The 24,396-nt window shown below is 27.9% G+C and overlaps 1 protein-coding gene across 1 annotated transcript in view; it reads left to right on the top strand.

The window, feature by feature from the left end:
- The first annotated feature begins 588 nt into the window (after positions 1–588).
- LOC127290606 (zeta-sarcoglycan-like) overlaps positions 589–24,396 on the top strand; it is a 40,022-nt gene continuing 16,214 nt past the window's right edge. The window contains exons 1-2 of the mRNA XM_051319300.1: positions 589–604; positions 4,301–4,433. Coding sequence (XP_051175257.1) covers positions 589–604; positions 4,301–4,433 — 149 coding nt within the window. The remainder of the gene's footprint in view (positions 605–4,300; positions 4,434–24,396) is intronic.

Raw genomic sequence — 24,396 nt, 5'->3', positions numbered from 1 at the left:
ATACCAACTAAAGTGAAAGTGATAGTGAAAGTGATAGTGAAAGTGATAGTGAAAGTGATAGTGAAAGTGATAGTGAAAGTGATAGTGAAAGTGAAAGTGATAGTGAAAGCGAGAGTGAAAGTGAAGTGAAAATGAATATCAAGTGAATTGAAAATAAAGTGAATCGAAGTTACAAATTATCCAAGAGTAAATTTAAAGAGTACAAACTTAATAATAATTTTTCATAAATATTTCTTTTTTATTATTTAATTTTATTACACTTTGAGAGAAATTTTTACCGTTACTGATGCATTTCAAGTTTCTTTTACGATTTTCCGTAAATAAAACCACTCGACTCACTATAGAGAGAGAGAGTTGGTTCGTAAAACGTTATACGCAGTCAGTGTTGGACGTTAATGTGTCATAGAGGGGTAGAATTTTCAACATTTTGGCAGCAGAACAAGCAAATAGCACAGTGGTTATCTTTCGACGCACATCGCAGTCGAGTGACCTCTATATATAGTATGTCACATGCCCATAGAAATCACATGTTATTCAAGTCATGTACATGTGTAGAAGGATACGAGAACCATATCTCTAGTGAACAGTATGGATGTTGAACAAGGTATACCTAACGCTAGTAGATGATAATGTAGACTTCCCTATAAGACTGGCAACATTCATACGGGAAATTTCTTCACCAAAAAAAAAAAAAAAAAAAAAAAACAATAAAAATGGACAAGAAATTGTATTTCTCACCAAAAGGGTACTGGACCACGATTAATTATCCATCTTTCTCATCTCGCCCCAATCTTTTTCTCTCTTTCTTCTCGCATTCTTTTTTCATCCCGCCAGGGTTTTATAGTCAGTAGGTCGTTCCACTGAATTTAATTGTCACAGCAAAACAAAGAATGGGAACATAACTTAGTAAGAAAGTCAGAAAGACGCTTGGCTGAAGGTGTTCCGCTGTTTTCACCGTTTCTCACACTTTAATGGCCTCTCTTTTTTTATTCACTTTTCACACGCGAATGATGAAAAAAAAAATGTGAAAAACTTGAACCCCCAACTTTAAGCGTACTTTCTTTTTTTTTTTTATCTACGACATTAAATGAATGAAAGTTGATTGTGCCTTTCAATTCGATAGCAAAGAACTCTTCATGAAAGAGACATAAAAAAAAGAAACTCGTCTTTTGATAAAAGTTTTTGTTATATAAATATTGTGAAATTATAGTGTACAATTTTTTTTAGAAAAATATAAGGAATCGAATTGTTAATTGACAGTAATATAATTATCATTTTATATAATTAAATTTTCGAATAACGGAATTTTTATTTAGAAAAAGAAGGTCACTAAACAAATTTGGTAAAATGAAAATTCTGTTTAATGAATAGTCGATTCAATGAAAATTCTATTATATAGAAACAAATGTTTTTTTTTTTTTTTTTGAGCTAAAAATATTAAGAATCGGAAATTGTTAATTTATATAGGAAAATTTCGATATGATATAATTTTGTTTTAATTAAAAATCCAATCAGTATTGATGATTTGAAATAAAGTAAAAATAAAAAATTGAGAAAAGAAATTTTAAAAAACTAAATCATTCCAATTTAGTTGCAGGCAAAATTGACAGGACTTGAATTATCTTCGAATTTAAGATATTAAAAACGGATATTTTATAATTTAATAAGAATTCAATTTGTACAACATAATTCTGTTTAATCATAAATCAATGTAAAATTAATGAGATTTAAAATAATATGTAAATGCTTTAAAATTTAAATCAATGGAAATGAAGAAAATAGAATTGCAATAAAAATGAGAAAATTGATTTCAAGAAAATTAAATTTTAAAAAATGTAATAGTTGTGAAAAAAGAGGAAAAATTATACGATATTAATTTCGACTAAAATCAATTTATACTACTGAAAAAATTACAAAAAATTAAAAAAAAATCTAATTTTAAATATTTACTTATACTACTAACGAAATTACAAACGTTTAGAAAGTCTGACTTAATATTTACCTGAATTACTGATAAAATTTAAAAAAAAAGTCGGACTTCTTATTAACCTGTACTACTGACAAATTTAAAAATATTTAAAGTCTGATTTAATATTTACCTGTTATACTTGGGAAATTAGAAATATTTAAAGCCTGACAGTACATTTACCTGTACTACTGGGAAAATTAGAAATATTTAAAGTCTGACAGTACATTTACCTGTACTACTGGGAAAATTAGAAATATTTAAAGTCTGACAGTACATTTACCTGTACTACTGGGAAAATTAGAAATATTTAAAGTCTGACAGTACATTTACCTGTACTACTGAAAAATATAAAAATCTGTAAAGTCTGACAGTATATTTACTTTTACTACTGAATTTTTTATGAAGTTTTTATGTCTGGCTATAATCAAATTGACCTACTATTAAATGTACAAGAAACTAATTGAATATTTCCTTTTCTCAAGGATCGAAATAATTATGCATTATATTTCATTATGAATAATTACAATTTAAAAAATTATGCACATTTTTTTAATAGTGCATATATAAATAGTTACTGTACATAATGAGTATTTAATGTATACATAATTCTTCTCTCTGGGTTTTATTCGAAAATAAAATTTTTCACTCATTCTGCATAAAGATTTAAAAACAAAAAAAAAATTTTTTTTTTATAAAATTTCCAAAAAAAAAACCGTAATATATAAAATATATTTTCACAGCTTAACATTAAATTTGTGTTAAGACTCTTTTTACAGTTCTTACATCTTAAAAGAATGTCATCAACAATGGGAGTGTTGATAACCAGGTCTTATGTAGGGGTCATAAACTTGGAACAAATGGCATTTAAGAGGTTCAATTTGGTGGTACGGAGATTCGCAAAAGCAGACTTATATAGTAATAGAGCAATGGATCCAGAATGTCGTGAGAACAGAAAAAAAAGGGAACGATTTGTTGATGTGTATGTAAGAAAGTGTGAGAGGCAGATGCAGGGGAATAAAAACGGAAGTAGAACCAGAGAGAGAGAGAGAGAGAGGGCTTGGATTGTACGTGGTACCACGTACCCTTATCCCGTTTCCTTCTTATTTTTTTTCCCGCGAGAACCAGAGTACCAACACACACTTCTATTTGGCATAGCGCGCGTACACATCGTTGAAAAGGCGACGCGATACGAGCCAAGCTCTTTCGCCATTAACATTTTTACGAGATCACGTAACGTTCTTCGTTTGGCGCTCAAGACACACTGGAGTGAGTTGGTCCATTCGCTAACGATGTTAACGCGAGATTAATAGACTTCCTCTTTTAACAACATCGAACTGGACATTCATTATATTACCGTTTATATCTAATTTATAGTGTATTACAATTATAATTACAACTACAACAACAATTATAATTACAAATAAAATTATAATTAAAATTTACAATTACAATTATACAATTATTACAATTATAATTATAATTGCAATTACAATTACTCTACCCAAATAAAATAATATAAAGATGCGCCTACTTCAAAAGAAAAAAATGATTTCTCTTAAATATCAAAGCAGTACCTATATTTTTTTACATTCAGCAAAATAGCGGTAATTTATAAATTGTTATTTTAACGTATATAAAGGAAATAGTGAGTTTTTACCTAGGGGGTGAAAAAAAATTTATACTCTTTGTTACCTTTAATTTACTGGCTTTACAAATAGTAGAATGGACTTTCAAGATTCCTTTGTGTATATATGTGTGCACGCCTGTCGGGGTTGATAAAATAATTAAATCCGGAATTCAGTCTGTTACAAAATTTTACACATTTATATATATATATATATATATATACTTTTTAGTTTGAGTAATGCCAAGTTCTCATATTACAAGATGCTTTGTGCATTTTAAATTATATATACCATATATACAGCGCCTTTCTATATATGTAAATTTTAACAAAGTGAGATTTACGTATCAAGCTCTCGAAAAAAGGGAGAGATTTTATTTTTCTTCATTTTTCTTTTTTTTTCCAAGTGAATAAAGATAATTTTTTTTATTAACAAACTCTATCTTATAACAAGTTGTAAAACTATTTATAGACAATTAACCTCAAGTTGAGAAAAAATCTCCTATTAAAAAAGCGTTGCAGATTAAATTCATAAAAAGATTTAATTTTTTCAATTAAATTCCTTTTTGATTTTCGTAATTTTTCATTTTTGGTATTAAAATACATATTCCAAAAAGTAAAAAATAACTAGTAAAATCATTTATGAGACAAAAATCTCATCTCTAACATGAAAATTCTAAAATTTATAAGATTTTTTTTTTTTATAGTGAATAATATATTTTGGAGACCCATTTCCGAAAATCTCGGGTCTTCAAGTTTGGAGTTGCTCATGTGGCAGGCTGTCACTCGGAAAGTTGAAGTTTCAGAATCTCTTGAGAACGAAAACGAAGATGTGCGTTGGTACTTCTCACATTTCTTATTCCTTCGGGAATCTTCAGAGAAATATGTGTATATGTATATATATATATATAACATCAGAAGAAGGAAACCGAGATAGTGTTGGTTACTATCTTTCGCGTATAGGAAAGATAAAGTTCGTAGCAGTATGCTGATACGAGGAGGAGCTTTAGTACCGCAGGTGCATGACCTATACGAGCGACTGCAGCGTAACTTTTCAACTAAATAAACTACAGTTTGAAACCTTGGCCGTCGCCTGCACCGCTTGGGACCTCGTTTAATAATCCACTCGAGGAGACTGGTCAACCAGTGTAGCCAGGGGAAATGTCGAAGAAACCTCTTTCCCCCCCCCACTCTTTCGCCGACAAATTACAAAACAATGTTTTCCATTCACATTGACACTAAACGTGACGTGAAATGCTAAAATTAAATGAATTCTCTCTTAAAATTTATTTGAATTTAAAAAAATTTATCTCACAGCTTAATAATAATTTATTTAAATCAAATAAATATTTTTTTGATACAAAATTTTATTTATATAATAAATATTTTATTTGATACAAATAAAATTTTATTCGAACCAAATAAATATATTCTTTGGCGCAAATAATAATTTATTTAAACCAAATACATATTTTGTTTGATATAACTAATAATTTGTTTAAACAAAATAAAAACAATAATCTAATTGAATATTTGAATTTTTTTTTCTACTAAAATCACTCAAAACAATATGTATGCATTAAATTTAAAAATATTAAATATTAAAATTAAATTAATTAATTTTTCAAATAAATTTCCATATAAAATAATAATTGTATAATAATAATTAAATATAAAATATGTGCATAAAGAAAATATAAACTAAATTAAATTTAATCCTTTGATTACAAAAAGTCACATACAGAAATAAAATAATTATTGTTTCATAAATAAGTTAATTTTAAAAAATTTTATAAAATTATAATTTTCCATTTCAAATAATAAAATTACAAACACTTTGATCAATTAAGTATAATGGAAGTAAATATAATATCTAATTAAAACAGTACTGAAATTGAAAAAAAAAAATTGCAAAATGAAACAAAATTTTCCAAATGATAAAAAAAAAGCATGGAAATATTTTGATTAAATAAATATTTTTCCAAAAAGATATTTTTCCAAATTAATAATTATTTCTTAAAAAATATAAAGATTTAAATAAACCGAAATAAATTCGTTAAAATTCACATTGCACTAAACGTTTCACACAAACACAGAAAATTAAAAGGCATTAAAATAAGCGTTGCAGCTTATTTTATTTTTGTAATTTTCTGTGAATATAATATATAGTTTAATAAAATTTTTATAAAATTTATTCATGTGAATTGAAAGTCTGTCAAACTTGAAATAGATATTATTTACTCTTGGACATTTATTGTTTTACTTGTTTTGATCAATGTCATGTTTATTTCACATTTCTATTATTTTTTATATAAAACTACTTGTTTTTATATAAAAATAAAGAAAAGAAAAAAAAAGAAGAAATAATAACAATATAATGAATACATGATGAAAATTTATTTCCTATTATATTTTCTTTAAAAATTATTTATTATTCATTTCCATAAGAATGAACCACCAGGAAAAATAATAATTCAAAGGAAGAGTGTTCTAAAAATAAAGAAATATCTGCCCGGCTACTTTTCTCAGTGGAGACACACTACACACAACCATTGTCTCTTCTATCTCTGAAAAAGATTTTTAATCTTGGAGAATCAGAAAAGTTCTTGATACCTCTGCACACCAAACAAAGTATTGTTCTGTTCTCTGTTTCCCTTAACGAAGTGTAGAGAAATTAATTTGAAAATTCCAAAGGATTAGTTTTTTTTTCACGATTTTTCTTGTGGGAAAAATAAATAAATTCAAAGTATAACAATTGAACTGCAAAAAGTTTTGAAAAAGAAAATACTTGAAGGCGATCAAATCGCCTTAAGCAAAGTATAGTAAAAACAAAACAAAAAAAAAAAAAAGACAGAATACGAAAAGAAATGAATTCTTTGAAGTTAGTATTATATAGTGGTTTTGTTGTACAACCACGTTATCTAAAAAGCTTTGTCTAAAGCCGACACAGACTTTTAGACAACATTTTATTAAATAAATAATCCGATCCCCCCCCTAACTTAAGAAGCTGATGTACGTCCGAAGGCCGAATAAAAAAAAGAAGAACTACATGGTTTGCATTCAAGCTTTATATTAAAAAGAAAACAAATACTGAGAAACCTCTTTGTGCAATATTTTGCAAATAACAAAAGCGATGATAAGAAACTTTTCTAGTGTGTTCGGCTAATCAATTTTTTTACTCTTCTAAAATATTTTCTAACAAAATTGTTTAACCAAAAATTTTACCAACGAACAACAAAATTTGATTACAAAAGGGGATTGAAAAATATTTGTCACAATTTTTTGCAAAAAAATCATTGTTCTAGAAATTTATTTTTTATTTAGAAAAAAAAATGGTTTTTAATTGACAATTTATTTTTGAATAGTATACTTATTATCAAGAAAGCACGTCGCTCTAGTTTTGTTAGCAAAGTGCACGAAATACGAAGGCAAACAATAATAAAGAGAGTTTACAGAAAAAAGTATGAAGTTAGGAAAGAGAGAAAGAGAGAAAGAGAGAAAGAGGAAAAAGAGGTTTTGAGATGGACCCCGACGAGAAAGAGAAAAATTCTATCCAGCAACTCGAACGATCTTCCAAGGGAAGTTGAGCTAACCTTCTCGCCTATTGTGCTCCAAAATTCTCAACTACTCTCGTCCCCCTTTCCCCCTATTTACCCCCTTTTATCTTTCTTTCGGCGAAGTGCCATATATCGAGGAAATTTGTTCGTTTCATTTACCACCAGATATTTTCGCGATTTGACCGAAGGGGACAAGATAGAAAGTAAAAAAAAAGAGAGAGAGAGAGAGAGAGAGAGAAGCGGAAGTTATATTTCGTTTATTGCAAAATGAAGTTGGTCCCTTTTCGTTGAGTCGCCAGCGGGCAGAGTTGAAATTTTATCCGCGTCAATGCGAAAACTTCTGTCCGCGACTTTTCACTATTATGTAGTGAACTTTTATTGTGTGTACAAACTCTCTCTCTCTCTTTCTCTCTCTCTTTCTCTCTCTTGCTCTGAGTTTCTAACGAATTGGTCCAAAACGTAAACTGAACCTCTTTTCTACGAGTAACCCGGCTCGTTGATGTTTTATACACTGAATTCCTTGTAAAGCGCTTTTGACTGAAATGGTTTTTGGTTCATTTGAAATATACAGGAGAAATAGAGCTTCGGCAAAAGGCCTGACAAATTTTTAATCCTACCCGCGCGGGTATATAAACAAAGTTTTGACTTTCGGCTTCTTGTATTTTATTTGCCAAAGCAAAAAATCAACACATTTAATATATAATCGAGATTTTTTTCGGTAATTACAATAGAATTTTTATTTAATAATTATTTATTATTAAATAGAAATAAATAAACATAGATAAATACAAATTAAAAAATAAATTATAATTTCAAACTAAAAAGGAGTAGAATTTTTTTATATTATAATTATTATACAAAAACGCGATTTTAAGAATAAGCATATATGGTCTGACTGAAATTGTCTTTTACTACTTAGAAAAATATTAAAAAAGAACTCCAATAATTTCTATTTAATTAATTCTGAATTTTAATACTGTTACAAAAAGTAGAGAAATAAGGGAATAATATGTCTGACTTAATCTCATATTTACTACTGATTCTAAAATTGAAGGAAATCAAAGAATGTCTCACTAAAACTTACATTTACTACTATTAATAATATTGAGGGAATTTTGTTGAAGCCTTTAACAAACATTTTTCTACTTTGATAAAAAAATGCCAAGAAATCATAAAATTCTACTACGTAAATTCCACAATTTCATAAATTAATTTCTACTACTTCAAAAATTAGTCTAAATTAGACTAAATTTGATTTTTACTACTGAAACAGAAATTACGAGAAATTGGAAAATTTCATTATCTATTACTGGAAATTCATTTCTAGAAATCGGTACACTCATTCTAAGATATTTGTATATTTAAAATCGAATAAATATAATTTGTTTGCTTATTCATAAAAAAAAGTATCTATAAGAGAAAAAGTCTGTTTAACTAGGTAAATTTGCAAAACTTCTTTATAAAAGATAAACTTTCACAATGTGAGCCGTAAAATTTAATCTTTACACCTCCACCTTCTTCATAAATCACGTATGTACACATTTGGATATATATCTTTAACACCGAAGGAAAAATATATATAATATATATAACTTGTTTTACAAAAAGTAATTTTAGAAACATAAAACACGAGTATAAAAGATTCCATTTAATTGTTAATAATTTTTTTTTAAAGAAGGTAGTGTTAAAAATTTTAATTTTAATTATTTTAAACAAGGAAAACTGTCGAGGCCCTGACAGTTCTATAGTAGACAGTTTTTGTATAGTTAAGTATCTAGAAACTAGATAATACAACTATTTAGAAACTAGATAGTACAACTATTTAGAAACTAGATAGTCCAATTATTTAGAAACTAGATAGTCCAACTATTTAGAAACTAGATAGTACAACTATTTAGAAGCTAGATAGTACAACTATTTAGAAGCTAGATAGTCCAATTATTTAGAAAATAGATAGTCCAACTATTTAGAAACTAGATAGTACAACTATTTAGAAGCTAGATAGTCCAATTATTTAGAAAATAGATAGTCCAACTATTTAGAAACTAGATAGTACAACTATTTAGAAACTAGATAGTCCAACTATTTAGAAACTAGATAGTCCAACTATTTAGAAACTAGATAGTCCAACTATTTAGAAACTAGATAGTACAACTATTTAGAAGCTAGATAGTCCAATTATTTAGAAAATAGATAGTCCAACTATTTAGAAACTAGATAGTCCAACTATTTAGAAACTATATAGTATAATTGTCCTGTCCTTTTTAAATAATCGAGATGCACTACATAGTTTTCATATAGTTCAAGTATCCAGAAACTTGTTACATTTCCAGCTAGTTTCAACATAGTTCAACTATACAGCGGCTATGTAGAAAAAAATAAATCACCACGGTAACTTTGTAGAAACGTGAAATATTTCCATACTGAAATTATATAATTATAATAATAAATACGAATACGTGAATTTTGTAAGAGAAGAAAAGTAAAAGGAGTGGTGGGGGTGGGGTAGGACCAATACATGTGGTTGTAAGCTTAAGCAATGAGTTTAGGGAAGTAATAAGTTAGGTTAACGTCGCGTTCGTCACGTTTGTAACTCAGAAAGCTTGCAAGGTGCCTGGCAAAAGCGCAGAGTTAAGGGTTTGTAGAGAGAAAGTGATGGGGAGAGACAGGATTTGATAGTGTTTCGAGAAGGAGAAAGGAGAGGCGGGGTAAAACCGACACAGCGGGTTAACTCCTAGCAGAGAATACAGTTTTGGTTCCGAGCGGGACTCAAACTAAACTTTGTTTGTCACCGACGCCATCCTGTTGTCGTGTCTGTACTTTATCTCATCTCCCCCAACTCTCTCTCTCTCTCTCTCATCCACCCACTCTCTTTCGGTTATTCCATTATCGTTGCGACGTCTTGAGACATGTTGTTGGAATACAACTATGACGAGAGAGAGAGAGAGAGAGAAAGAAAGAGAGACTTTCGAATGCCTCTCAACTCGAGAGGTGTGAGTTGGTCGCACTCGTCACCTGAAATCCGTAGTACCAATCTACCTAACTCCCCATTCTTTGGAAGAGAGGAAACTTTACTCTTTCCTTCTCATTCCGTTTGTTTCTTCTTTCTGTGTTTTCCTTGAGAACCACGGGAGTCTTTTTCTTTCTTTCAACTCTTCTCTTTACGCGTTGCTGTCGAAACGGAATGCCCAAGTTGCCGGCGAGAAAGAGAGAGAGAGAAAGAGAGAGAGAGAAACTTTTACCGTATTGGAATACAAATAGCGTTGCAAAAGGGTCCAGCGAACTGCATTAACAGGAAACAAGGCAAACTCTATGTTTAATTCCCATCCGCGGCTTGTGTAAGTTGTTAAGCTTAATGTACTGGAATTTTACTTCCAGTCCTTTCTCTATTTTTGATGCTAATGCGAAAATGTATTTATTGGACAGTCATGCTGCTTCTAATTAAGAATGAACAAAGTTTCCGTCAAACTTTAACGAGCAACTTTTAATTTACCCTCCTTGTGTTGAATTTAATAATGAAATATATATCTTTATCTCAATGATGATATACTAAAGACAATATTACGAAATTATGACTCATTTTCTACAATTATTATTATTTTTTTTTTTTTAAATTGCAAAAGTGCAATTTTTATTAATAAAAAAGTGCATCATTATAATTAAAAATAACAAAAATATTTTCAACAAAAAAGATAAAATGTTACCAAGAAAAATTCTTCTGTGTGCACTTTTCACGACCTCATTCTTGAACTTAAGTCTTCCTGATGCTTTACAAAAAAAAAAAAACCTGCCAATACCGTGTGTGCTTTGGGTAACTGGTTTTTGGGCGAAGCTACTCGAGGAGTGTTGGATTGAGATAGGACTAAAATCTACTCCAGCGACAAAATACTTGTTTGGAGGGGGGGGGGATGGGGAAAAATCGTCCTAGTGAGTTCTGATAGAAGCTTTAGGAAGGCTTTGGAAAAAAAACCACCTCTTCAATAGATCCTTTCAATTTCGACGATTTCACAAAACTTTTCTTAATTTCTCCAAAGAATCACTATAAAATCCATAAATTCATTTGCTCAATTTTTTTTGAAAAAAATGTAATCTTTTTTTTTGGAATTTTAAAACGAAAAGGGGCAAAAAAAATTCTGAGACTAATTGAAGATGTTTCTTTTTTATTTGATTAATCAATAAATTGAATTGCTCGAGTTTAAAAATATCTGTACTGAGAGAGAGAGAGAGAAAAGGAAAATCCTTTAAACATTCACTCTGAAGCGACGTTCCTCGAGACACTCAATGCTTTCGTGCAAGTGACTCTCGTCCTTGAATAATTTATTGCACTACGAAGGTGAGATTAAGGTCACAGCAGAGACAGGTTGAATTTTACGAATTGATTTACCTTTACGTAACAATCCTCTTTTAACCCTTCTTACAATTTAGGAACACGAGAAGTATTTCTTTTTAAAGACCCATCCATTTTATCACTTACATTCATTTCATCTTTCTTCTTCATTTAACTAGAAATTCGTCTTTTGAAAATTAAATTCTTTTCTAAAATTATTTCTAAGGATAATTATTTTTAAAAAAAATTTTTAATATTTTAAATGGATAATTAAAATTTTATTAATTCAATATTATAATTAAATAAAATATTATATTTGAACTAGCAAAATTAAACGCGCTCAAGCGCGCCAAATTGAGTATTTCATTGTTTGTTATAATGAAATTAAAGATTAATATTATCAATAATAATTTAATTTATTAGAATATTATTACATATTAAATAATAATAATAATGAAAATTATATGTTTACAGGCCTCGAATTATACATTTTCCGACTTTTTTCAAAAATACGACTTTTATCGACTTCTTTTAATAAAATGCGACCTTTTTTTTACATTTGAAACAAAAAAATGTAAATAAAATACATTTTTCTAGTATAAAATGTAGATCTTCTTCAGATCTTCTTCAATTCAATTATTTAACAAATTTTGAACTAAAATGATTCTTCACTAAATTAATTATTTTTCACAATTTTAATGAAATACATCACAAATTCAATTATATCAAAATTATTTTTCAATTAAAATTTTTATGAAATTTAACAATTGTTTATAATTTAAAAAAAAATATCTCACAATAAAATTGAATTATTTTTTAAAAATTTCAATTCAAAATAAACTAAAATTCAATTATTACCCGAAATTTTAATTCAAAATCAATTAAAAATCCAATATAATTATCCAAAATTTTCAATTTAAAATTTAATTATTTACCAAGTTTTTAATTTAAAATGAAATAAAATTCAATTATTTTCTAAAATTTCTATTCAAAATTAATTATCCAAATTTTCAATCAAAAATGAACTTAAATTAAATTAATATCCGAAATTTCAATTAAAATTCAATTATTTCCCAAAATTTTCAATTCAAAATTAATTGAATTTTCAATAATTTGAATTTAAAAGCATCTAAAATTTAATTATTTCTAAAATTTTCCATCGAAAAATTTTTTTTTGAAATTTAATAATTTCAATTATAACTCTAAGGAAATTCAATTATTTTTAACTATTTTAATATTTATTTTAATATTCTTTAAAAATTCAACTAGGTATCTGAAACCATTTTTCAATTAAAAATGATTTTCAAATTATTGTATTTTGTCCACATTTTCTAATAAATTTTTAGTGAAATAATCTATAATTTTAATTACAAAACACTTAAAGTTTCAATTAATTTCAAAAATCTCAATTTTAAATCTGAAAATTCAATTAAATTTAAAAAATATTTTCCAAAAATTGTTTGATAAATTATTTTTAGTTCTGTAAAATTTAATAATTGTTTGAAAATTAACAATATCTTTTGAAATTTAATTATTTCTAAAAATTTCAACTTTAACCCTTCGAAAAGAATTATTATTAAAAAAAAAAAAATTTTATTTAAAAATCTATAAAATATTTTTGTTAAAATAAAAAACAAATCCACTTTTTTTTGGAATATAAATCGACTAAATCGACTTTTTTTGTGTCTTTAAGTTGATTCGAGGCCTGTGTTTTTATAATTAATATTTAATAGGTATTCGTTGGCCCCTGGTACCTTAAAAATAAATTTTTTTCAAATTACTATCTTGTACGAAATTTCCTGGCGCATCTTTTTTCTCATCATAAATTTTTTGTATTTGTATACAATTTTTGAATCAATATACAACTTTAAAAAAAATTTCGTTGGTAAACGTTTTGTACTTCAGCTTCGTGAATTGAATTTTCGAATTTGGAATTTTAAAGAAACTTATTCCGAAATTTGGAAACACAATTATACAACTTTGGCAAAAATAAGAAAAAGAATTGTCAAAATTTGACACGTCATAAGATTACTATTAAAAAAAAAAACACGTGAAATCAGAAAAGGCCAACTTCAAATTATGACAGAAGGACAGACCAAGCATTTTATTATTATATAATAATTGTGAATTTTTATATTTTTTATTGAAATATTGACCAGCTTAAATCTGTCAATGAAGAAGATTTGAAGAACGAGATATATAACGTTTCGAGGATAATTTTCCACAACGAGAGAATAATGGGCAAGTGAAACGATTCGAGAACTGTTTCAGGAACAGTTTCTGGAACTTGAAACGCGATCAACATCACGTAGAACACGTGGTAGACTATTGGAGGAAGAGCGTAACGATCCCGTCTCTATAAGCCTTATCTTCAAACAGGAATATCTATACGTGCCCACAATGCGCGACTGCCAGATTAACGCATTACGGAAGTTCCGCGAGAGCTAATCTAACCTAAAAGCTGAGACTTGGAATGAACGGGCCAACGTATAGTTGAGTCTTAAGATTCCTCTCTGACGATCTTCATATATACATCTACATACCAATTGTCCTGCTATCTCATCTTATATAACAACTCTCGAAATTCTCAAGGCAAATTATTTTCATCACTTACGAAAAATGTGTTTTTCATTTATTGAAATATTAATAGACATTTTGTTTTTTCTGCAAAAAGGAAAAATTGATTTTAAATCATTTTATCGAAAAAATAAGGTAAATTTATTTTTAAAAAATGTCAATATTGTAGAAATATGATAAAAAATTCATTATATTGGAATTATATACAAATTAATTTCAATCTATATACAGGATAAATTTAAACTGTTTTCAATACTATCTGTATTTTATCAGTATTTTTTATTTAGAAAATTATATTAATAAACGAATCATAAATTTTAAAATTGATTTTTAATTATAAAAGCTTTTAAATAGACGCAACTACCGAATCTTCATTAGTTTCAAATTTCGAATTTTTATTTGACCGAACAAACATAGGATTTCGGCGCGATTTATAAAATTGACTAATCGTACATTATTAAAAAAAAAAATTACTGTTTTAAGTATAGTGAACAACATTAATTCGATTACTTTTACTTTTAAACAAAAATTGAAATAAAATTATTATTTTATTTAGTTAAAATTTAATTATAAGATATTGTTTTTTTTTTTATAGGTGAAAATCACATTTTACAGCGAAATTAAAATCCCTGAATTTATTGAAGCATACAACCAACACGAATAGCTTATTTATTTATTCATTCATTTTACATTATTCACAAGGCATTCTATTTTAATCGCGAGAACTCCGTATTTCGTTTCTTTTATATTTAACAGAAATAAAATGCCACTGTCATATTTCAAGTCGTCTTTTTTTACAAGTAATTTTAGTCATTATAACCTATTCTCAATTTTCTCTAATAAATTTTATTTTTATTTCTATAAAAAATCGTAATTATAAAATTTTCTAATAGCAAAAATTAAAAAAATTTTTCAAAACGAAATTTTGGTTTTTTGATCTTAGAATCGAAAATTATTTTCCAAATATATAACCTGTTCGGAAATTAATTTCTGATTCAAAAGCTGGCAAGTTCTGTCGAGAGTCCACACATGAGAGAGAGAGAGAGAGAGATAGAGAGAAAGTCAGTGCGCGAGAGGGGTCGTTGAGGGTTGAATTTATAACGAGGCCTGAGCGAATTTATGAGACGTTGGCGTAGAGAGGGAGAATGAGGGGGGAGGGGGTGTAAATGTAGACTATAATCCAAGCGCGGTGGTGAGCTATCGACAGGAAGATTTATCTCAGTACCCGTAGCCACCAGAAGCCTTCGTATGACTTTGAATCCTGCACAGGAATTAAATTCTACTGGCCTATATTTTATAGTGCAGTATCTCAGCTAGGAAAATAAATAAATTAATCGTGTGTGTATATATATATGCACTCGGGTTTAGTCATTTAGGTTAATTTCATAGAAAAAAAATTTTCAAATTCCTAAATTTTCTGTTATTTTAGTTTCTGTTATTTTTATAAAATAACAGAGATTTTTCTATAACTGCAGTTTGAATATTTATTGTGTTTTTATTGATTTAGCTACAAGTGAATTATGTTTTCTTTTTCCCCCTCACTGAAAATTCTGTTGCGAGTTCTAAGGTTGATCGGATCTAAATTTTAATTGATCTGTAAAATTTAACAGAGCTTAGGGAGTTTGGGTTTGTTTATCCTTTACGGTGTGCTTCGTGTATGAACAGGCCACTGCTTGCGATCTCTGTTTCTATGAATAAAACAGAATATGTTAACGAGCTGGTTGTCCATGATGGTAGTTTCTGAACTTTGTTAAATGGAATTGTGTCTACGCCATGAGAGAAAGAGAGAGAGAGAGAGAGAGAGAGAGAGAGAGAGAGAGAGAGAGAGAGAGAGAGAGAGAGAGAGAGAGAAGGGAAACATTATATGCCGGACTTTGAATCCGCGGAGACCTTTATTACTGACCTCTAATACTTCAAGGCGAAGTTTCTCTTCGATTATAGCAACGAAAACTTTCCTCTAAATGGTCCATTTCCTTTTAAGATCTTCTATTTAGGATATTACAATTTTTGATGCAATTGTAAGTTATAACAGAAACGATAAATATAATTCTTACTGTTAAATTAATTCATTGCTTATATTTTGAAAACTTTTAAATAGATTTTAGAGTTTTAGATACAATGCTACAATTTGCCTCTGATAATATGTTTTGAAGGAGTCACTAATGTGTTTTCCTGCGACGAGTTATACGAGTTGACCATTACCTAACTCGGATTCTGGGAACAACTTTGAATCATCTGACTGGATTTACCTCAAGGGATATGCTTCACGTAAATTAACCGCAACAATTTCTACAAATTATATTTTCTGTCTTTTTTTTTAAACGATTAAGAAATAAAATTAAGGAATAAACTTAGAAAATGAATTTTTGATACGATTAAAAAAATATAACTTTTTTTTTGGCCAATTGCAATACACATCTCTAGAAACTTCTATAATTGAATCAAGTTGGGATTTGTCGAAACGTTACGGATTGTGGACAAAAGTTCCCGTCTCTGACCAAGGATTTCACATAGTAAACTAGCAGCATTGAATGAGACGGACTTTGAGCATCAAGTAAAGGCAACATCCGAACGTAACTCAAACATTAGCGTAACCTTCGTGCAACACTTGCCACTAGTGTATAAGCTGAAGTTACCACACACACAGAGAGAGAAAGACGGATATCGCATAAAGTCAAACTAGGAGTCTTGTTTAGATTATCGAGTAACCCACATGGTTTACAGGGCAAACAGACGATTTGATGGTGCATTACTAATTTACCACGAAAATAACATTCAGTGGTTAGAAAAATAATTGGATTTTTAAAAACCCACTTTTAGATTGAACATTGTTGCGAATAAATAATAATTCTCACTACAATCTAAATCGATTAAAAAAATTTTAAACAGAAGAAGTTTATTTAAAGAGAGAAAAAATTCTCAGAAATAATTCACGAGATATAAACTTTAATGGAAATCGATAGCATCTCTCTCTCTATCTATTTCGGGGAGAATTTAACACGGAGCTTAATTTTCGAAATCAGAACGGAGATTTGGGTCAACGTCCACTTAATGAAAACAATGGTCGCTCTAAGCAATATACAAGTCGGGATAACTTCTTGAGCTGATGAACATCTTTCGTTGAAGTAAGTTATAGAGATAATTCTGTGAGAAATTGCCCAGACTCTTGTGACGAATATACATATATCTATATATCAACGATTCTCCAAAATGTGGTCATTTTCATGCCTTTGTGTTATATTATCTAAATATCTTATTTTATTATTTGCTATAGATAAAAATGTCATTTAAGGATTCCTTAACTGTAATCACATAAAAAAGTATAATTTTTTTTAACATGAAAAATCAATAATAAACGTCTCGTGATAAAACTATGCCAATACTAGCTAAAAACTGTCTAGAAAACCTATTCTAAACCTATTCTGAATAATCAATAGAAGCAAACAGTTTCTACATAGTAATTAATGTATAGAAACTAGAAAGTATAACTGTTTTAATCTTTCTGGATAATCGAGATGCACTAGATAGTTTCCATACAGTTTGAGTCTCTAAAAACTAGATAGTGTAACTGTAAATAATCTAGAATACACTAGATAGTTTTCGTATAGTTTTGTGTAACTAAAAACTAGACAGCATAACTGCCCCGATCTTTCTAAATAATCTAAATGCACTAGATAGTTTCCATATAGTTTAAGTACCTAGAAACTAGATAGTTTCCATATAGTTCAAATATCTAGAAACTAGATAGAATAACTATCCTGCTCTTTCTAAATACTTGAAACGAACCAGATAATTTCTATATTATAGTTTAAATATCTAGAAACTTGGTCCTAGCGTTACATTTCTAGCTAGTTTCAGTATAGTTCAACTGTACAGTGACTATATAGAAAAATATATACGATAACTGTATGAAATATTTCCACACGGGAAACTTTAACAAAGTTCTATTTTCGTTCAATAGTAAAGTTTCTGTATAGTACCTAGAAACTAGACAGTTTCTATACAGTTCAAATATCCAGAAACTAGATAGAATAACTGACTTGCCCTTTCGAAATACTTGAAACGAACCAGATAATTTCTATATTATAGTTTAAATATCTAGAAACTTGGTCCTAGCGTTACATTTCTAGCTAGTTTCAGTATAGTTCAGCTGTACAGTGACTATATAGAAAAATATATACGGTAACTGTATGAAATATTTCCACACGGGAAACATTAACAAAGTTCTATTTTCGTTCAATAGTAAAGTTTCTGTATAGTACCTAGAAACTAGACAGTTTCCATACAGTTCAAATATCTAGAAACTAGATAGAATAACTGTCCTGCCCTTTCGAAATACTTGAAACGAACCAGATAATTTCTATATTATAGTTTAAATATCTAGAAACTTGGTCCTAGCGTTACATTTCTAGCTAGTTTCAGTATAGTTCAGCTGTACAGTGACTATATAGAAAAATATATACGGTAACTGTATGAAATATTTCCACACGGGAAACATTAACAAAGTTCTATTTTCGTTCAATAGTAAAGTTTCTGTATAGTACCTAGAAACTAGACAGTTTCCATACAGTTCAAATATCTAGAAACTAGATAGAATAACTGTCCTGCCCTTTCGAAATACTTGAAACGAACCAGATAATTTCTATATTATAGTTTAAATATCTAGAAACTTGGTCCTAGCGTTACATTTCTAGCTAGTTTCAGTATAGTTCGACTATACAGTGACTATATAGAAAAATATATACGATAACTGTATGAAATATTTCAACACGGGAAACTTTAACAAAGTTCTATTTTCGTTCAATAGTAAAGTTTCTGTATAGTACCTAGAAACTAGACAGTTTCTATACAGTTCAAATATCCAGAAACTAGATAGAATAACTGTCCTGCCCTTTCGAAATACTTGAAACGAACCAGATAATTTCTATATTATAGTTTAAATATCTAGAAATTTGGTCCTAGCGTTACATTTCTATCTAGTTTCAATATAGTTCAACTATACAGTGGCTATATAGAAAATAATAAAAACTATATAGTTTCCAAATATTTCCACACTTGAAAAAAAATTCCTCCCTCAAAAATGACTAGTTTCTGAAGAATCACCCATATATTATACCATATGCAATATGGTGGCTTACTATCTCTCTCTCTCTAGAGAAAATACAAACGTATGTGACATACCCCAATAAAAAGCTCAAGGAGAAATGCAAGGAGCCGAATGGGTAGATGTGTTGCAAACAGAAATATCCAGAGAATAGTACACGTATAAGTGTAATTCCTATGCATAAACGTGTATATATATATATACAGTGTACAGTGTAGAGCAGTAATTGTAGTAAGTCGAAGTCTCGGGGAAAATTAACTGCCATGGCATTCGAGTCAACTTAACCAACTAAAATTCACATACTGTACACTTGGCAGAGTCTCTTGAAAATATTTCGTTTGGAAGTAAAATCATGAGACTTGAGGAATTTCTCGCAACTTAATTTAAAGGCTTTTAAATGTGTATGTATGTATGTATGTATGTATGTATGTATGTATGTATGTATGTATGTATGTATGTGTCCAATCTTGTATTTGAAAATTCTTCAACGGAAACGATTTGTTTCTTGAAAAATAGAAAAGAGGTGAAAAATGTGAAACCTTTCAGAATTTTTCTTTTTTTTCCCCTCCACCCCCCCCCTCCCTAAAACGAGGAAAAGTATTTCTCATCAACTTAAAAGCATTCTCTCTAATTATAAATTTTTAAGAAGTATTAATACTTGATGTACTTTATTTCTCATTTACTAGTAATTTTTTTTTCTAATAATTTAAAAAAAAATTTACTTTCAATAATTTTAACAAACATTTTTATTTTTAAGAATTTGTTTTCTAGAATATCAAAAATTTCCTAGTTTGTAAAATTTTTTTCCTTTTTTTTCACATAAAGTTGAGAGAATTTGAAAAAGACAATTTTCAATTTCTGGGAAAAATGCGAAACGGTAAAAAGGATCAAAGTAAAAGTATTGAATTTATTTGAGGGTGACGAAAAGTGATTACCTGAAGATACGATAACGCGATCAAAGATACTTTCCTTCGACCACTCTTTTATATATATATATATATATATATATATTCACGTACCACGTGTCTGAACATTTTTCAAATTTTTGAAAAAGATAAAATTTTCTGCTTTTTTTCATTTTTTTTTTCATATTCCATAAAAATTAATTTAATAATTTATAACAATTTAATTAAATTAACAAAAATTAGAATCTCTATATATTTAAATATTCAAAAAAAGATCCTCGACTTTTTTACGTAGGTGATAAATGTTTTATTTCGGATTTCACTTCGAATCAAATTGTACTGGAGACTTTAATTTACGCATTGGTTCTCAATAAATCTTTCGGTATGGCTAATCCGCGAATACAATGGTAACACAGAGAGGACAATCGCAAATTTCATGATATATGGGGGGGGAGGGGGTGCTTTTTGTTTTCATCTGTTACTTCATCTTCACTAACTTGATACCTTTACATTCATATAAATATAATTATAAAAGACAAAATTATTTTCTAAAACAAAAAATTAAACAAATTTGATTTCTAACAAAATTTTTTTTTTTTTATTATTATTATTATTATTATTATTATTATTATTATTATTATTATTATTATTATTATTATTATTATTATTATTATTATTGAATGAAAGATTTCTAATTTAATTGTGAATGAAAAAAATATTTTATTGAATTTCAATGGTCATTCGCCTTTGGATAAAAATAATTAGTATTTAAAAGATTCATTTCGATCAATGTGATTTATTTCATTAATATTGCATATAAAGCTTGGCAATTCCTGATTAATAACGATCTTGATTTATAAAAATAATCGCTTTTAATCCCGATGATATAAACAATGGCAAAATTTTGTTCGTATAAATTTGTATTGTTGCCAATTAGCGAGAGAGAGAGAAAAAGTGAGAATAGAGAAAACGTTAATTTAAAAAAATTTTTCTATTTAATCTAACATAAGTGGGAGTAAATGGAATTTTTCTCGAATTTCATGCTGAATTTATATTAAACAAAATAAACTTTTTTTTATTTACGAGAGATTATGTTAAGTGTAAACTCTATTAATAGAAAATTATGTCAAATAAAATTCGGTCCCGCTAAATAAAATCCTGTCTAATATAAATATTATATTAAAATTTTGGTTAAATAAACTGTTTTCATGGAAATTCGATTATGTTAATTATCATTTAAATTGATTTTCGAATAGAAATTTAATTAAATAAAAATATTGTCAAATCAAAATTCAGTTAATAACATTTTTCAAATTTTAATTAATAAAAATTTTAATAGATAAATTCTAATAAAAAAACGATGACAAATTTAATTTGCGAAAATTAGTTTTATTTCTATTATTGCCAATTTGTCGAGAAAAGCCAAAGAGAGAAAAAAAAAAAAGTTAGTGCGTATATATACATTGATTTATTGTACAATCCTCGTTTCAACGTACATTACACAAAAGGTGGATGCGTATAACCAAATCAGTCACATAAACTGAAGAATAATACCACTGATGAATAGAGATAATGTATCAGTTTGTGATAGGATTAATATGTGATACAAAACGACCAGCTCATTGTCACGATAATAACTCAATGATTTCGAGTAAGTTTGAATTATATTTGTTATGGCAATATATATATAGCTATATATATATGTGCATTTATTTTGAAAATTATTTCGTATCCATTGGCCGGAAGCGTTACGATATCGTTATGACACTGAAATCGATAATATTCACACGTTTCAAATCGAAATAATGATTCGCGCTTAGTTTACTTGTTCGTCATTCAACGAAAGCAATTAAAAAACAACTGATAGTTATCTGCTGCGTCTGCCTTTTAATTTACTCCATCGCTAATCCCGAACATAAATTGTTAATTCTCGAATGATTGGTTTGTAAATACTTATCAATGTTTCATTTCACGCATCGACGTTATTGTAACGGAAAATCAAATTAGACGAAAAAGCAAATCGACCTGCATATGACATTGTTTTTTTTTTATTTTTTTTAATTGGTTTATTATTACATCGTCAGAAATTGACTTTTTTTTTTTTTTATTCACTTGACAAAATGTGTTTCATATTAATATTCAGTTAGTCAACATTTTGTAATTTCATTTTAGAGGAATAATAAATTTCTTTTTCGATTTGAAATAAATATTCGAGAATTATTAAAAAGAAAAAGAGAATTTCGTTTTTCTAGAATAATACACTGAAAGACTTTTTGTTTCAAAAATTAATATAATTTGTTTCAAAATGAGGATAACTGTATTTTTGTACTATTTAGTCGTATGAACGTACTAGTTTTTAACCAAATAATACCAAAAATTAGTATGGTCCATACTAATTTTTGGTATTATTTGGTTACTAGTACGTTCATACGACTAAATAGTACAAAAATACAGTTATCCTCATTTTGAAACAAGTTATATTAATTTTTGAAACAAAAAGTCTTTCAGTGTAGATGAAGGGTAAAAGTGAATATTTCAAAGTAAATGAAAAATAAATTATAAAAACAATTTTAGGGATGAAATTTGCAATTGGAATACAAAAAAAGAAATGCAGGGAGGTTTATTTACTTGCTGAGAGAAATTTCAGTGAGAGCAAATTAATTATGAGGCGTATATAAGTATTTTTGCATTGCTCTGAAGCTATAGTGTAGTAAACAGTCGTCTATCGTAAATGGTTTGCGCGCGTGGTTTTTCATGAAAATTACCGAGCAATTTCCAGTAAAGGGAGTACAAAACCCAAGACAGGTGGATGCAGATATGACGAACGACTCTATTAGCAGCAATTTGAGTTAAACTATGTTTGCCTTGTGGCCTCGGCACACCTATCTCAATATATACATATATATATAACTATATACCAACATCGACACGAAACGACCACTACCGTCGTCGTCGTCGTCGTCGTCACAACCGCACCGACCGTCTAACTGCTATCCACTGAAGGACCACAGAATTGTGGTTTACATCTAACCTGCTCCAATAACCTCAAAACAGTATATATGTATAATATTTGACTTCTAATTATGACCATTATTTGACAAAATGACCATTTTATTATATATTCAGAACAAAGAATACAATTCATATTAAAAATAAAAATTTCTTTTTAATTATCTTTTTAAATGAATTTTTACTTAGATTTTTTAGGGTAGGGGAGAGCGGGGCAAAGCCGCTGATATAACATTTATTTATAAATATTTTTGTTATTACACCTTCAATTGACGTGATTTTTTTTTCTATTTCATCTAAAACTAATTAATAACAAATTTCAATAGTAATTATTTAATTTATTATAAGCTTGATTAATTAATTTAAATTATTTTCAAAGAGATGCAAAAAAACGGCTTTGCCCCGTATGGCGGGGCAGCGACGTTTTTGCTTATATTTTTTAAGGTAGAAAATTATAGCCGTTAAAACTGTACGAAGTTGCAGTAAATGACCTAATATCTTTGAAACATAAGTATTTTATACATTTTTTAAAGAGTTTTAAGTTATTTTATAAAAAAATATCAATACTTGTATTTTTAACCTCACATTTTGAATTCAACTCTTCACTTTTTCGTTGAAAAGTCTACTTTACCAACTGTTCAAATTCAAAAATAATTTAAATAACGGCGCAAAAAAAATATTATGAAATATTAATATTATATTTACATAAAATTGATAATTTTTTTAATGTTAATAATAAATTTGAATACTAATAAATTAATTTATGTTCTAAATAAAAACAATAATAATAAAAAATAATTAAATTGAAATATGTAATTTTTGAAAATAAATAAAAACAATTATTTAATATTATTTTATTTAATATTAATTTATTAATTTTAATTTATGTTTTGGTTAAAAAATCAGGTTAATATTTGTTGACATTTGATTCATGTGAAGTTAGAAAAACTTCAAATATGAAGGTAATGCAGATTTTCATTTTCAACTGTTTTTATGAAACAGTTTTTAAACGGATTTGCCCCCAATGACATACATTTTTTATTTTTAAAATTTAATTTATTTAAATAAAAAATAAAACCTAAATTTCATGCAGATCGTGTAGATAAATGTTTCATTTATTCAAGCAAAAAGTTTTTAAGACCTAAGTGCATAAAACAATTTTTTAAATTTGAATCTTGGATCAACGAAATTTTCATCTCTTCCTTGCAAAAACTATTTTTATGTTATATTTCCTAATATATTTAATATTTTTTAGCTGTTTCTTTTCCAATCTATTGCTTTAATCGTATTAATAATAAACTGTTAACGAAAATTGTAATAGATT

Source organism: Leptopilina boulardi, unplaced genomic scaffold (genome assembly GCF_019393585.1).
Source record: "Leptopilina boulardi isolate dan_hultmark-lab unplaced genomic scaffold, ZJU_Lbou_2.1 LbouV2_72, whole genome shotgun sequence".
Taxonomy (NCBI): Eukaryota; Metazoa; Arthropoda; class Insecta; order Hymenoptera; family Figitidae; genus Leptopilina; species Leptopilina boulardi.
This window is presented reverse-complemented; position numbering and strand designations above follow the sequence as displayed.